Here is a 17,925-nt window from a genome sequence, read left to right on the forward strand (position 1 = left end):
GTGCACTGCAATAAGACAACGATTAACAAGAAAGATAGTCATCATTGACTTTTTCGCGCAGTGGAGTGTCTTCTTGAAATCCGAGAAGCTTTCCCTCATGAAACGAGCGTCACTTAAGTCAATATTTTTAACGATTTCTCCCTTTAGCTAAATTCAAAGGATCTCATTACCAGAGAGCAAGATTATTGAGAAAGATATTTCAAGTGCAACGTGGTAACAACTTCCATGCCAATCTGCGTGACATATTCCGTGGCTAAGTCTTAGCCAAGAACTGAATTAAGATGTGAATTTTATTTGTACCTTATGAAGTTCAACAATAACCTCGGGATTCCTTTTCATAAATTCTAACGCTGAAACTCGATTTTAGTTTAAAAAGTCTTGTTGTTTAAGACAATTCTAGAAGGAAACTTAATATTTGTTCCGATGCAGCTTAATAAATTAGTGATGACTCTACATTTCCACCCAGGACGTAAATTTTTAATCTGTTCTTTTTCTATTCTAAAACTTCTTTTAACAATGCACACACAGGATTATCTAATGTAATGAAGTCTAATATCAGCTTATTACCAATCGAATCAATCTTTAAATATTTTTTACGCTGGATTAATTCTTTTACATTTCTCTGTCTATAAAATAGGCCGTCATTTCGTAACTGATAATTCATATTTCGTCATCAGTTCATGTTCAGAAATCATTTGAAGAATTATAGGGAACAATTTCTGGTAACTTAGTATCACGTAAAAGAAGAAATACAGTTGTAATCTATGTTTTTATTCTATTGCAAGATTGTTGTTTGCGCAATAAAGAATTAAATTTTTTTAATGAATTTAAAGTGCGCAAACTCAGGAATTAAGATTAATTAAGGGTTTGCAACTTTAACTACGTAAATTTAATAAGTCTAAGGAATTGTAATGGTTCTACGTTTTGTATTGCTTGGTTAAAAAAAAGCAGGCTTAATTTTTAAGGTTGCATATGGCAAACGAACTATTATTTGATTAAAAAAAATCAGTTATTGTGACATGACTTGGGAATACAGGAAACGTTAAGATTTTCGTAAAAAAATTACAATTTAAATTGGTTTTATTCAAATTTAATAATGCTACCTGGCTGACGTAAGTCAAATGAAACATTCGAGGATACCACTGATCAAAATGGAGAAGTGGGTGAACTGGGCTTCACGAATGTTTCAACAAATTCGATAAATGTTATTTTTTAAAAAAGACAATTTTCAATCGTTTTCTAGGTAATGTTTTTATCAATGTTTCATAACCCGAGGACCATCTCTGGATCATTTTTTACACCTTAAACTTAGATTGCATCAGATGCACCCAAATGCAATTATGGATCACATCTGACGGCAGTCAATTACCGAAATGGAAACTCATGTGCTATCTTCATTTAACACCGTACTTGGAACTAAGTGCGATAAACGAAATTCGCGTAAGTGAATTAATCCCTGATAAGAAATGTTTTCTTAATTCGCTACAAAATCGAACGAGCTCGAGAACAACAAGAGGAAATTGGATCCAATGCACGTAAGAAGTGATGAGTTTCGAAAATCAAAGAACACGATGCTGTCGAAATAAAGTTAGTAAAATAAAAGTAAAACAAAACCATATCATTAGATAAGTACGTTTTCTTATTTTTTTTCTCAGATGCTTCATTTGTTACTTAACTGTTTTGTAACAAAAAAAAAAGGGCCGAATTGCCATTTTCTATATTTAGCCAGAAAGCCTTAGAAAGTGTGTATTTGGAGCAAGTGCTAGAAAGACAGACTACTTATGTCAAGGGCCATCTCTCTCTCTCTTTCTCCCACAAGTACGGTCAACGACTTCTCTCCAAGCCATTCCCTCTTTTAAAACTTGCGATAAAAAAAAAAAAAAAAAACTCTTAAAATTCCTCAGTAATGTATTATACTTAGCTAATGGAGAATGACCAGGAAGTTGACGTCTGTAAGTTTACATAAACATCGTTAACCAATCCAATTTCTTGGTAAAAAGGTGTTAAACAAAGTAATCACGTGGTCATCTTCAAATATTACTTTTTGATGTAACGCAAGGTACGATAGGCGTCAATTCTGTCAGAACTTATAGCACTTTCGGTTAAAGAAGTTTTGAATGCTCTATTGCTACTTTCAATTAATTACATCGGACAAAGTCAATCCTTTTGTCAATTCACTAAAGATGTATGCAGAATTTTCGTCATTTGATGTTATTCAAATAACGCGACAAAATACAATAAGTGTGCATAAAAATTCACACTTTTAAAAGATGAATTATTTAAGTTAGAGTTCGTTGAACTTTTGCTTTAGAATGGCTTCGATAAAAGAAACTGCTTCTAAACTCCATTTCTTATCCTCTTATTAGGATGTCCAGTTTGTCATGATCTCCATAAACGTTAATGGTTGAAACACTGCTATCTCATTTTTTGAGATGAGATAGCAGTATTTCCGTAATGGTGAGATGAGTTTTTTTCAACATACAGCTTAATACAACTGTTTTTTTTTTTTTTTTTTTTTTTGATTTGGTAGTTGTTGGCGCATCGGCTTCTGTGGCCATATTGCACCTCCAAAGGTTTTTGCAGTACAGTGATCCAAGCCCGAGGCGGGAATCGAACCCGCGACCTTTGGGTTGCCGGGCAGGTACTTTACCCACTCGGCTAGCCCGGTCGGCTAATACAACTGTGATTTCGAAAACAGACCGAAACGATCTGTTGTTCTTTTGAATGAAATCACAGTTGTATTAAGCTGTATGTTGAAAATAATCTCATCTCATCTCATCTCACCATCACCATATCATTATTCGAGCCTTGAATGAAATTTTTACCACAATTCTATTGAAACCTCATTACAAAGGATTATGCAGCAACTGATTTGAAAATCATTGCACACAGGACTAAACACAACTTGCCAGAGAAATTAATTCTGCACTAAGAATGTAGAAAATCGAAGTTTCCAAAGGTTTACGTTTTTTTTTTTTTGGTCAAGAGCATGGAACTAAAATTATAATGAAAAGCAGGATTGTAGAGCCAGTTGCGTCTAGTATTACCTGAAGAACTACCATGCTTCTAGAATCTGGTACGTGAATATGGAGCTACGGATGAATGAATTCCAGCTCCTCTTGATCCATTTCTGAGCCCAGATGAATTTGCATCAATAGTTCTTCCAGGCTCCTAATCATGGATAAGCCATTTAAGAGGCATTCACTATTGGCGAGCGTACATGCACAGATTGTTACTTTCCTTAGTCATAACAAGTATACGAAAGTAGCTTTTCCTAGGTAAGCAACAAGATTCGTTATAGTCATCAAGAATCTAGTGCTGACCAAACAATGAATTTTTTCATTATAGTCAATTTTTATTGCATATCGAAGCGATGGAGGATATCTCCTCGAAACCTAGACCATTTCTCTATTAATAATATGTGAAAGTTTTTAACGTAGCATTAAACAGATTTGGTGTTTGAGCGCAATTCAGCCATCTTAAACCTATTTCGGACTAAAAATTCTCATTTTAACAGGGTTAATAGAAAGAAGCAGCAAGAAATTAAGTTTGGTTTGGTTTTTTTTTAGGAGCATTAGCAACTAAGGCCATATTTCTCCGGGGATATGCGGTGGTCATTCCCTGACCTTTCCGCATCCTCCGTATTTGGTGGTGACGGGCTCGAACCCCGGTCTAATCAAGAAACGTGTGCTACGCACTACTGCTCCTGCCCACCTGGCTACGGAGGCGCAATTTTAACAGTAAAATATACAAAGAGAACCAAATAAGTGTGCATTCCCAATACTAAAAAAGTGGAGTAGTAACATAAATTAAATGTTTTTCTTTTCCTCTTTTAGGCCAGTTAATTTCTGAATGTTTGTGTGATAACCACTCGGGTTAGACAGTTTTCTTACGAAAATGATCGTACTGTTTTCTCGACTAGTTCAAGGACATTGTACTACTTTGGTGAATATTCACGCTGTTTAGTGTTCATAGGGGGGTAATGTACTTTCAATATTCACTAGCTCCAGATTTTTCTTGATGGCCGCAGACAGTGATCTTTCAGTACAATCCACCGCAGCACTTAGGAAATACTAAAAAACTTTCAAGGGTTTGAAATATTCGATTTTATATGGTATTCTAGAAACAGTAGACAGCAAGCAAGTCATTTGTAATGGATGTAAAATTAGCATAATGTACTTGCAGTTTGTTCAATGTCATTATCAACAACGAATCTGCGCTCATTTTGATACAAATATTAGTTTTAAATAGTTGAATTATATGTAACGTGAATTGAAAAGGCTCCCTTTCAAGTATTAAGCAAGGCCATCAAGATAAACACTGCTAACAAGTAAACTAACTTCTGTTGATACGAAACTAAGTATCCGATTACGTAATAACGTCTAAACTAGCAATTTAATGCACCAATAAATTCAAAATTTTTCTCTTAAGGGGAAAGGCCACAAATCATACATCGCTCTAAGCTTCATTCATGTGAGAATATGAATTATGTAACACTATTATAAACGCGAATGACTTCATAGTCCCTTCAAGAAACAATCTAAACGAAATAAACTTTTCTTTGGTTTGCACTTTGGTTTTCAAGCATGGTTCTTGACTAAAGGGGATATTTATATGCTTATGTGAATTTGAGATATATTTAAGTCAATTGTAAATAGCGATGTCTACAACGAATTTTAAATTTAAATACAAAGGTTATAACAGTTTCATTCAACGAATTAAATCTTTCTAAGTCAAAGAAAAGTCATTTCATTTTAAAGCACCTGAATATTAACAGATGCTTCAGTTTGAGACGAGATAAGACATTCGATGTTGGACAGTTTAGCAGCACTCGATTGGGATTCCAAATTTGATTTGATTCCACGACATCAAAAAACTTGTAAACTCTAATTGAAATCAGCGGAGACTTACATCGCACTAAAATCCAAATGAATCACGATGCACATTTTTTAAAAATGAACTGCATGGAAGGAAATCACTTAAAGTTTTAAATCAGATAGCTTCTGTTTAGGAAAATTGCTTTAATCCGAGTGTTTCTCAGTGCAGTTAGAATGAAGCCATTGATGCAGAGAGTAACCATTTAAAAGAAAGATGATTTACCTAATCAGCAGTGTAATTAGGACATTCTCTGCAACTTATTTCTACTTTTATCTAGTGTCAATCACTTCAGGCGGGATTTGACAGATTAGTATCTTCTTGGAAGAATTCAAGTTAAAGTTAAGTTAGCAAAACTTTACTTTCAGATATCTTCTTAAAATTTGTAGTTATCAGATGTAACCACTCAGCATCATCTATCACAGAAGACACGTGGCAATCTGAAATGTGTAAATGGATACAGGACAGAGGATACAATCAACATCAAGAAAGCCAAACAATACGTATTATTCGCTAGCTCAGAAATTGGTTATAACGCGTCGCAGTGATCGATGGTTGCTTTGAAGATCTTGCAGCCTCGGGGACCAAAAAAAAAAAAAAAAAAAAAAAAAAAAAAAGAAAAAAAAGAATGAACACCGGACAAAAGCATAGGTTGACTGCAACGTTCGTTATTTCGAAACTCTAATCGCACTTCGCTTGGCAGAGCTTATCTTTGGTGTGGCTGTGAGAACAGTTATCGAGGCGTAGATTTCAAGTGTAAATTAGCAATTCAGATAGCTTTTTCGTTCTTATGTAAATGTGTTGCGAACGCTAAATCTCCGGAGGAAATTAAGGTCACCTTTCTGATCATTAGAATATGCTCACTCGAGGTAAAGAGGGCCGTAATCAGTTTTCGTAGAAGAGATAGTTTCGAGATATCAAACAACTAGGTTAATGTTGTTAAGGACACTCGCGAAGCGATTTCATGAAAAGAAATAACTTCTGTCTACTCAACTAAGCATTTATACATCAGATAAATATATGGAAAGAAATTAAGTAAACATGAAAGACAGCGTGAAATTCCATGGCATTGCACAAGGGTTAAATTTACTGATATATGACATTTGTTTCTTTTAGATTTTTCGGAGATTCAGATAAGATTTAGTATTCATCTTATCCAGACAGACAAACATTTTTTTTACCCAAAGAATAGCCTACTCCAGGGTTTCTGAAACTATCACGACTGCCGTGCAATGGCGATCAACTTGAGTTAAGTCGGAATTTAAGTTTTGCCTGAAGTTGTTTCATTTCATTTCCTGGAACTGTTTCATTTCCAGTGAAACAGTTTTTCATGAAATTCTAAAGTGTTTTCACTCTTTTAATGGATATATACACACACACACACACACACACACACACACACACACACACACAGAGAGAATAATATTCAATTGGTAAAATTAAATAAGATTTATTTACGGTGAGTCAAACATCCATTTATCAAACCAGGAGGTCGCCGTATAGCAAAGTTTGAGAACCCCTGTGATATTGGCTTTCGGTCTAAACTATGTAATAGCCATTCTCAATCGGATGGTCAGCCATAGCGACTGAGTAGTTACATCGCTTATCACTCGTGTGACGAAGGTCTGGATTCAGTTCCCATCGTAAAAATGAAACAGTTGTTTCCCGTCCAGTGGATAAACCCTGAAGATTTTATCATTCTGGAGTCGAGTTAGTTATTTGGTTTTTAGGAGCATTAGCAACTAAGGCCATATTGCTCCAGGGATATGCAGTGGTCATTCCCTGACCTTTCCGCATCCTCCGTATTTGGTGGCTCACGGGCTCGAACCCCGGTTCAATCAAGAAGCGTGTACTACGCACTGCCCCTCCTGCCCACGGAGGCGCCAGGGAGTCGAGTTAGTCTAGGACTAAAAGTAGATTTTTTCTCTTGTAAACTCTAGTGTTTTCATTTCGCAAATAGACCATGATTTACACGAACTTTTAATGATACCTCATAACCTTAGTTCCTTTGGAACACACCGAGAAACAAACCAACTGAGTTTAAACAAGCCGACTGATTGATAGCAACTGTTTCTTAAAACATTTAGGTCTTCAGTTATTTGCTCAGACCTTCCTTAAGTTGTGGGCAAGTCTTTCGAAAGTATCTGCTACTGTGGAAGGTTTCCCTGACATCTACTTTGAAAATGATATGACACACCTAAAACTGTCAGCAGAAAACTTAACACAGTTATCAATAGACTGGTGGGGGGCGGGGGTTTGAGGATAATCGATCAAGCGAAATGCCATCGCATAGGACCAAACATTCAGTGGGAGGAGGAGAATAAGTGATTTTTAAACTCAGATAAGATTCTTTAGCGAACAACAAAAAACTTGTCAAAGCTAAATACGGGGTTGATCGCACGTTGAGTCGTCAGATTGATTGCGTCAACCCGCCTTCCGCAAGTCTATACTGAAAGACTGTCCAGAATGGATGCAGTTCATTATGAAAGTGGTACAAACTGCTTTTTACACAGCGTGTCCTGCTAAGCGTTCACTTAGGATGTGCTGCAGTTCAACATTTAAGTTAGTTTCCGGCAATGCAGATGAATCTTAACTGCTTTTTTCACCGTTCCATACGCAAACTATCGATTTCTGGCCAAATGAATTCTTACGAAAACTGGTCCTGGAAGTCTAATAAAATTGCTTTGAATGAATGTGTTTTATATTTGGGAATATTACACCGATTTAAAAATACACAGTTAAAATGATACTCTCCTGCCTTGTTTAGCATGTACTAAATAACATGAGATCATTAAGTCCCTTGGCACCAACTCGGTTAAATTCAAATAAGCAAAATATACAGAAAAATATAAGTTTTCCCTTCCGCATAAATTACATAAAGTAAAATCATGGAGTCCTTTCTTGAATGATTTATGCCAAGATGAGAAGTAATCGGTAATATAAGATTATATTTTTCACCAACTTACCTTTGACAGTGACTTTAGGAATAGTACTCCAAGAAGAACTCCTGCCAAAATACCACATCCTGCTGCCATTCTTCGGTTATTTGCAGAAACTGGAAGTGATATTAACAGATTAATTATGTATTTTGAACATTTTAAATATTTATTTATACAAGGAGCATTTGAAAAGTTTCAAAAGATAGCATAATTAATGCAACGTTAATTTTTCTTTGGAAAAATTAACTTAAAAATTAATTTTTCCAAAGAAAAATTAATTTTTCTTTGGAAAAATTAACGTTGTAAAATTTGGCTGCAATCAATTTGTAGCCAAGTATCGCACTTTGAAATGTTTTTCCCCCCTCTCCCTTCAAATACAAGAAACTGGTAATAATTCGAAGAGACCATATTCCCCAAATATGGAGGGGATGAGGAGAAGGATGTGACATTCGAAACCTAAATCGTTGTCTTCAAGGTTATCCGAGTGTTGTGACTGTTAGCACTGCTATACAGGAAGAGAATCCATCTAGAGGCTATCCCCACGATGTGTTACCCTTCAATTGTTCATGAAATTTCAGTAGTAAGACAGAATAATATTCACTCTTAATGAATTTATTCTTCTGAAGTTAATCAATGAATGAAAATCAACCCCATCTTTATCCGGAAACACTGATTCCATCACCTTGGTAGCTGATGGCGACTTTCGAAGTTATTTTGTGGAACATGATTCCATTGGGACTGCTCTGGATCATTATAATGAATCCAAGTTTCATCCATGATCACTAATTGTTAGCGATATTACAAAATTAGTCCAAAATTTCAATACACTACACAATTCAATCTTTTTGTTTCATTAAAATCTTTTGGTATTAATTTCATTTGAATGGACATGTTATGTTTAGTGCATATGATATGCATGATAACCTAATCCAAAATCAGTCTATGAACAACAATATTGTATGTGGTTTATACAGTCGTAGGTCGTTCAGACACGAGTCATCTTTAGTGACAGCCTCCTTTTGGATTCAGCAACCCAATTCAAGACAGTACTGCACGTTGGACAAACATGGTATGTCTTTATATTTTTGTTTATTTTCTCTGCAGAAAGTCCTTCCAAAACATCTCTTTCAGTACCTCACAGCTCTTATCTATTGTCTTTTTAATCTAAAATATAGAATTATATAATAAAATAATTCTATACATTAAAAGTTTTCCTCCTAGTGATTCATTCGAGCCAATGGGAGAAGAGGGCGGGGAAATACGTCACTACAAATGCACAGATAATTACATAGGTCACTCCTTGATTAGATATCGATCAGTGTGTTTCGACAGTTGTCTTACGTAGAAAAGATTTGACTTACTCCGTCATACCTCTACATTTTACGTAGAAAAGCGTGCGCGGGGGTTGGGGAGTAAAGCCCCCTAGTAAGATATTATAAAAAGTTACAAATACCAATCATATTTGAATTTATAAAAGGAATGATAGGAAATCAAACTTCTACGTATAACCAGCATCAACTATTTATTTTTCTTTCTGGATGATGGTATATGGATGGAAATGATGATAAAGAAATCCAGGAGAAAAGGATTTTTAAGTCTGCTAACGATTCGGGCTAGACTCACTAATGTATTATTTATAATTTGAACATAAATCGTCAAGCAGAAAAAAAAAAGGTGGGTGTACACCCTTCATGCTTTTAGATAAGTCGAATATGCTTCAGAAGTTATTTAAAACCAAGAAAATAGGTCTTCTAGCGGATGGATACCTCACTGGGGTTTCTTTATTATTATTAAGAGAGGTGCTTAATCGCCAAAAATACAATATTCTGTTCACTTATTTGACAGTCTAATCAAGTCTAAAAAAAAATGGGCGGTTCCAAAGAAAATGGCGTACAGAAGATCGAAGTATTTTCCTCTGCTCGTATTTTAAATATCCCTAACTCACAGTCAGGAGCTTTTGGCCAGCAGACACACGCAATAAAGACAGACATAAGCCAACACTTCCCCACCTCTTCCTCTCCACCACACATTCAGTGAAATTCCAAGTAACCTCCAGTGACTTCTTAACTCCTGAAAGGCAATTATGTAATTTAAACTTAAACATTTTTCAGGGAAATGTTGCATCGCAGGAAAACTAAAAATTATGATCGCGAAACAAGTTGTTTGTTTAGTATCTGGTTCTTCGAAATGCTGAGACTGTTCAGATTGTTTCAAACAGGTGCAGAGAGGACTTCTCTGACCAGCTTGGAGAAGAAAGATCAATTTCGAAGGTGGTCAACGAAGCACGTTGTGCACCTGTTTCAAAACAAGCTGACATCTTTCCTCCCATAATCTAACATCTAAATTTGCGTGGGCGTTCCTCACGTCATCCGCACGTTCAACACGCACCACCGCCGATACGACAATGTTGCTTTCATTGTAGGTCGCGCTGTCGATAAGAACGAGTAGAACTGGTTTGACGTCACTCATGTCAATTTCACTCGTCACGTTTTTTCAAGAGCACGTGGGCGCACCGTTTAAAAGGGACCCACTAAACGGAAAACGGGTACACGAGCACAAGTTTAGAATAGTATGTTTTTGGTTGAACTCTTAACTCCAGAAAATATAAATCACTCGCGCAGTGGGATTAGAAAAGAGTTCCTAAGAAGTAAGAAATCTGGCAGTGTAATATCTTTGGTTGGTGAGATTTAATGTTTCCGTGATTAGTGATAAATTTCCTAGACATAATGGAATACATTTACAAACACTCAACGTGGTCCACTTGACTCAGATCAGACTTGAGTATCAGTTCCACCAGCGTATTAGGCTTCCAGGTATCAGGGCCTTAGCTATCATACGGAAAATTGTCTGACAAGTACTGTTGTGTTCGCTTTAATTTCAAAATATGGACTTTGAAATGGAGCGGTCGGAAAAAGGTGTTTCAAGGATAAGTAGTTCCTATTTTGTTTTCTGCCATGGTGAAAGGACTATCATATTAGTTTCATTGCATTGAAATCTAATAGAATTATGCTACCATGGAACATTTAAACCTGCGATAAAGAAGAAAAAAATTTTTCAACAATAAACTTTTTCCATCGCTAAAGATCGGATACTGACAGGAGAAGAATTTTAGTTACTTGCTGAACCACTCATGCAGCACATTTTGGACCTCGGAATTGGAGGGCAAGCACTTCAATGTTAATTCTAAAATATCACAGGGTGTGGTAGCACTTAAAAAGGCATTGAATAGCGTCAACAGTTGCAAGGACATCGACGAAGAGGCAGTTCTGCTGTAAAAACACCCCTTTGACACCAGCTTTCCACATTGTCTGGAATGCAAACTTCAGATGACTATAAACATACCTTATTAAGAACTTACCTGTTCTTCCTTTAATGCCATTTTCCAAAATAAATTTCTTCTCTTCCAAAATACGGTTAGCATCACTTTTCCTGCAGATGGCATAACTGAATTTTCCGACTTAGGAGAGGTGGAATGAGGCCAATTTTTACTGGAGCTTTTCGATCTCGGGTGAGGAATGGGGGGAAGGGGTTTCCTCGCAAATTATTCCCATTTTTCAGCACGCAGATCAGCCGCTAAACACACTTAAATCGACACAATATGCAATGGTGCATTTCGGTCTAAGTCGGTGACGTGACTGAAACCTAGCAACAAGCGGCTCACTTTCAGGCTGAAAATGATGTACCCACTACTCAACCTTGCTAGTATACGATGAAAAAAAAAAGACTTTCTTCCCCACTTTTCAATTCTATACTAATCCGACAACACAGCATGCAACTACTTATCGTTGTTATATCTCATCTGTAAGCAGTGTAAGGCCCATCTTGCACACACTTTACTGAATACATTATGAACTTATTTTGAACAACTTAGTGTAAGTAACTCCGATTGAGTTCTTCACTCACGTCTCAGAGTCTTTCAGACCATCAGAAATGTAGCCTGGTGTGACGACAATTGGCCTATCACGTATTCCATTTGTAAACTTTTGACCCATTTTTATACACCCTCCTTTCTGACAAACGGTTTTCACCACACTCATAATAACCACCCGATGAGCTCCCATGGGTTTTTATACCCATGTTATGTTCCAAAATCGTTATTAGTAATAAAGATCTTATATATTGTAATTAAAAGAAAAGCAAGTTGATAATATATACTGGGCGTTAAGATGTCCCATCATCGATAACAGAATTCAAAATCTGCAGATGTCCTCTTCAATCTGAAAAGTTGTATAATTCAATTTCTCCTTCACATTCACTGCCTTACATTTGGCTTATTTAACAAGTCGCATCACGATCTACAGACTTCAAAGGAATGCGCAGCACTACTACTCATTTTACCATTCGAAAAAAAAAAACGGGCCAAAAAGTTTTTCTCGAGGCTCTTGCAAGTTATTATTAAGAAAATATCTGTTCAGTTGTCTCCTTTTATTCTGGTTCATTTGCCTCCATTTGCACTGTTATTACATCGACGCCTCGATATATGGTAGCCAAGAGAGACTCTAATGACATAAGAGTTCTAAATAGTCAACCATTCTGCATTGACACTCCCATTTCAAAACCTCCCCCGGTGAACGAACTGTAGTATTCGAAACGTCTATTAAAATGTTTCCTTATCCTTTCATTAGGTGCGTGAGAAGGAATATATTACATTAGAGATAATTGCAGCATCTATGGAGTGAATGACATGATTAATTCTCCTTTCAGCTGTTCGCATTTACTCGAAGATTTATGCTTACATCTGCAATCCTTCACTGCGCCAAACAAGTAATTTTCTAGTCTCCTTTGCTAAATGGCATATGGAAGAATGACTGAGATATATTTTGATTGAAGATCATGGCATGACATCGAAGTAAGTTTTCTACACAAACAACTTAAGTTTCCTAAATGAAGAGACGAAAGATCAAGTTAAAATTGCAGAAAGAAAGAATAAAAGTTTTTTATTGTTAGAAAACGAATTCTGGCGCTTTTCTTTGATAAATTTTGAAAAATTTAAAATGATCCTTCGTTTTTCCCTTGAAAAGGAATGCAGCGGGAGAAATAAGCACGAATTCAGTAAAAATTCTTTAAATAATTGGAGACTAAATTGGAGCTACTGGTCCCTTTTGGTCTCCAATTATTTAAATTCCATAAAAATTATTGAATTCAATAAAATTTCTTTAAATAATTGAAGACCAAAAAGGGAGCTATACCGAGTATAGAAGCATCCTTCTCAGCTGAACTACCCACACACCAGTGTTCATTGCACGAGTAACCTGACTATTATTGCAATTCTTGTCCATTATATCCAAGCGTAATGCTTAAATATTTGAGTAACAAAGGTTTGAATTGTACTTGCCCTCGACATTAGAATAAAACAATTTTATGACAATAGTTCCCCCCTATGAATTAATTTTCGTTTGCAGTCCGATCCAAAACTAATTTAGAGGCTACTAAAGGTAACGTGACACCAGCGTTTGTTTTCTACCACATTAGAAGTAAAATTAATGGAATAAGTGTTGGAGGGCACGTTTTTTGAAAACAATCCAGTTAGCAAACATCAAACAGATAAATTAATTTTCCAGAAGATAATGGATAGCAGAAGAATGGCTGTAAAGGAAACATAAGGCAAGATACATAACAGACGAATATGTTATGGAAAAACCTATTTGTGGTGTTGCGATGACTCATTAAGGCAAGGCAAAACATCAAAGTAGCTAAGACTGAAGCTGAACTTTAGAGGTTAAACTTTATAAGAATTATGACTCTGATAGGTTAATTTAATTTAGAATTACCAAGAGTGCAGTTCAAAAATAAACCCATTTTTTCAGTAAATTCTTTCAAAAACAAAATTCCTGGATATTTCCTTTTCAAGTAGAAATAAAGTGACTGGGCATCTTTTATATTAGATGATTTTTCAGACTACATGCATTCAAGGGAATGAATATATCCCGAAAATCATTCTTCTCCATTTAATTTTAAATTTCTTCAAGGACAATTTAAAAGCCAAAAACATATCTAAAAACGCTATGCGAGTAATTAAAACTATTTTTATAGATAATGCAAGGAAATAAACCATCTCTTCTTGCCTATTGCACATTGACATTGATCCCCAAGGTTGCTATGTTATCTCGTGTTTCCTCGGCGTTGCGCAATAAGTAAACAGCGTTTCTTTTCAAGAGATACAATTCCCATTTATTTGTGCTGTCTTATTAATTAGGTACGCTTCGGCCATTTTGGAAATTAATAACAAATTCTTGTCACGCTTTGATATAGAGCTTGATGGATGAATAAATAAAAAAAAAAAAAGTTCATTTGCAGAGGCAACATTGAAGCAACTCGTAATGACAGAGGAGTAAGATTATCCTTTCTCCACCCTATCTGTATGAAAAGACATGCAAACCATTTCGCTTGCCTTATTTTAAACTATACTCTAATGAATTTGATTTGTTTATATCTTATGTATTTATTATTATACGTATTAAATTTAAGAGTGCATTACGTTTCGATAAATTTGAGTTTAAAATTTTTCTCCCACTGCTGCTCGTGCTATTTCGTTCGAGTTTTGTTCAGGAAGGAAGAAAGATGGAAACCTTTAACTTACCGGATAGTAAAACCAGAGCCGCAAGAAATGAAATGCCTTTGCTTTAAATCCAGTAAATTACTCTCGCGTGTTTTATTCTACCCATTGGATTTTCTTGGCATAAACGTTGCTGATATGGAGAAGGGAAACGCTCAAAGCAGTCTTATAAATCACTACACAATTAAATTTCGATTTTAACTTGCCACCCATGTGCGATGCTTGTTGGAATCCTTACGAGTGATGCTACCCGTTAAGTCACTATCCAGATGTCTTTTGGAATAAAAAATAAAATACAATTCGAATTGACAGAAGTAATGGCCCGGTGAACTGTCAATTGAATTATTGTCGAAATGGAGGGGGATTCTAAATTCCTAGTTAATGATGCGCGACTCTTTTTTTCAAAAAGAAATCATGAGTCATGTTTCCTGAGATTCTTAAGAATCGTGATCTCTGACGAATATCGGCAAGATCACGCATCATTAACCAGAAAAGTGTGCGCGCGCATATTTCCCTCACTAATCCATAATGTGGCTTTTATTAAAAAAAAAACTTCTTAACTGCTTATTTATGTAATAAATTCGAAATTAGCAAGCTTTTTAAATGATAAGAACACTATAGAGTTTCTTTTCACTATATGGCCATTGCAATGCGTCTTATTTGTAAGATCTTCTGGGGCAAGTCACCTAAGCACTTATGGGGTAGCTGTGTATTCCTTTATTTATGATCAGGATTCATTTCGACCATAATTACGATGAATTCTGCATATCATATTAGTAGTTGGGCCAATATAGATTAACATATAAATATAACATATAAATATACTAAAGTGAGGGTGGGGTGTTTAGGTTACACCACGGTATGAGAAGAGTGAATCCTACCCCAATGCTTGAATTGCCATCAGGGGTGAACAAGTGGAGCTTAATCTAGTATTTGATTGTGTATTTCAGATGGCTTAAAGAAACTCTTAACGGAAACAGTTCTCGGCCCGTTCATTAAGATTCAGCTAACTGAAAGTTGGATTGTTCTCCAGGTGGTATGAAGCAGTTCGCTGCTTGCCCTTTCGCCTAATAATAAACTTCGGCAACCATAAGCATTACGCTTAAAAAAAATAAAATAAATCTTCGACCATACCCATTTTGCAGCAAGCCAAACCGGTTCTAACTTCTCACATAAATTTACAAGACACATAGCATTAATAAAAGAGGGAATTTCTCATTAGTAAAAAAGAGAAACCTTTCTCCAACATTAGACTAACCCCAAACTGACTCTGAAACCAACATGTTAACATCTTTTTAGTGCGAAATCATGAACAAGATAAGCCACAAAGTTCTTCATCATATGAAGAATCAAAATTTAATTCAAAACTGAATTATTAAAAAACAACTTGTTATCTAGGAATGGCGATAAGGAGAAACCATACTAATCTAGAAATATCCATTTACGAAAAACGAACGGGCAATGTCTTTTTGACTTTCATTTAACAAGTTCATAAGAACAAAATCAGATGTTATTCATATTCACAGCAGAAAATCGAGCAAATAAGCGATCTTTCAAGGTGATCAATTATCAAATGAAAGCAATTCAACAATAACTAACTGTCATCAGAGGTGGTTTGGTAGCTCTATATGTGGCAATCATACCTCCCAATCTCCATAGAAATTTCATATTTCGAACATCAAGGATAGGATGACCGCGATACAACCCAGCTCTAATTTAAAATTAGGGCGGGTTGTAATTTAATAAATGCTCTGTATTTAAAACTGATGCTTAATTTAGTAAAATTTTAGCTTGGCTAATCAGGATGTCTGTTCGCCCTACTCAATAGAGCGCTAAACGATATAGAAAAAAAAAAAAAAAAAAGCAGCCTATTGCTGGTTTAAAGATTAAGCAATTGGTTTAAAATAGTGAAAATATTACAAGTAAACAGAAAACAAATTGATCAAGTTACATTTATATCAAATTATTCAAATAAAAGCCAGTTAAAAAAAAAATAATAAAACAATTCTGATCAGGAGCGTATTACCCAGATCAGTCCAAGTAGCTCCTGGAGTAACTAACATTATAATTTTAACAACTCTTCCAACAGAGGAAGTCCATATCTTGTCGACTCTACCGGTATCGCCTCATCCCTACAGCAAGAAGCTGTTCCAGTCCCATAATCATTCTGGGTCAAATTTTGCATCGATCGATTTCGTAACTTTACCGGCACAAAGTTTAATTTATTATTTATTAGTATAAACTATTTTAATAAATTTAATGCTGTATTAGGAACATCTTTGACACTTCTTATCTGTGTACCATCTTAATTGGAATTAATCTGTTATTTAAACACCTTCTTCCCACTTCCAATGCCAAAAAAGATTTTTGGTAACGAATTTGTGTTAGAATAGTTAAGGCAGGCTTCTTTTCTTTTTTAGCTCCTTCTAAGACTTTCAACAAACATTTCTGCGTAATCCCGTAGGATTTAGTTCGTCTTTCAGCTATTGGGTACCTTCGAAAAATGTTCCGACTTTCCCATGTCTTGTGTTTGCTGACATTCATTGTACTAAAATCGACAGTTTACAAACTACGATAGGCTTACTCACGATCTTACATACACTTTCGCAAAGCAGTACACGAGCAAAGAGTAATCGACATTTACCCTAATACAAAAGTGGTTTCTAAAAGGTTGGGTTTTTTTAATAGCAGTATACGTAAATTAGAAAAGGTTGGGAACTCCTGAACTAAAGCTCTGATTATATTGGCGCGTCAAGGAACAATTTCTTAGACTTTGCTTATTGTTTGGAGATTCTTGGAACATCGTCTACTGGGGTCGTAGTTTCAGACATGGTACGCCTGCTCATACGATTTTTCGTGTATGGGGAACATCGTCTACTGGGGGTCATAGTTCCAGTTGACATGGTACGCCTGCTCATACGGTTTTTCGTGTATTGTATGAAAAGACTAATCAGCACGGAAGTGCAGTAGTAATATCCCAGTTTAAGGTGACGGCAGTTCCAGTTCACTCAACTGCTAAACACAGTTAATGATTGTATTCTTGTCAAAATGATTAATTGTAAACCCCTGACCTATGTAAAAAGGGCATTTACACCTATGCCGACGAGCCAGTTTCATTTTGTGTAGCTTGAAAACCTCGGAATTTGTGGATCACCAAACATTCTCTCTCCCTCCACCATCCCGAGATGGGTTAACTACGGACACGATTAAAAAAAAAAAAATTCCTCCAATCTCCTACGTCATCCCTTCATCTTCACACGATTGACAGTGGCGAAAACCCAGAGAACTTACTAGCTTTGTTACATTTGCATCTTGGAGAAACAGGGGAATATTGTTCAATATTAATAAAACAAATTTATCTACAGTACGGATATTATTGTACAAACCGTAACAATTCTGGGTCAATTATAAATACAGGGAAAAGTAAGAGAATTCTTGGATTACAGTAGTTAGGTTCAGTTTATAATCAGGTCGAAGTGTTAATAAATTAACTGTTAAAGCAGTCCTATTCAGTCATACCCTGAGCTCACTTAACAATCCTTAGCTGATTGCGTG

General features: G+C 35.7%; 1 protein-coding gene across 1 annotated transcript in view; it reads right to left on the bottom strand.

Annotated features, from left to right (window-relative positions):
* The window catches only part of LOC150089319 (uncharacterized), a 150,188-nt gene that overhangs the window by 62,819 nt on the left and 69,444 nt on the right, over positions 1 to 17,925 (bottom strand). The window contains exon 2 of the mRNA XM_090388999.1: positions 7,842 to 7,930. Coding sequence (XP_090245125.1) covers positions 7,842 to 7,930 — 89 coding nt within the window. The remainder of the gene's footprint in view (positions 1 to 7,841; positions 7,931 to 17,925) is intronic.

This window comes from Mastigoproctus giganteus, chromosome 2 (assembly GCF_048544385.1).
Source record: "Mastigoproctus giganteus isolate SK-2022 chromosome 2, ASM4854438v1, whole genome shotgun sequence".
NCBI classification, from domain to species: domain Eukaryota; kingdom Metazoa; phylum Arthropoda; class Arachnida; order Uropygi; family Thelyphonidae; genus Mastigoproctus; species Mastigoproctus giganteus.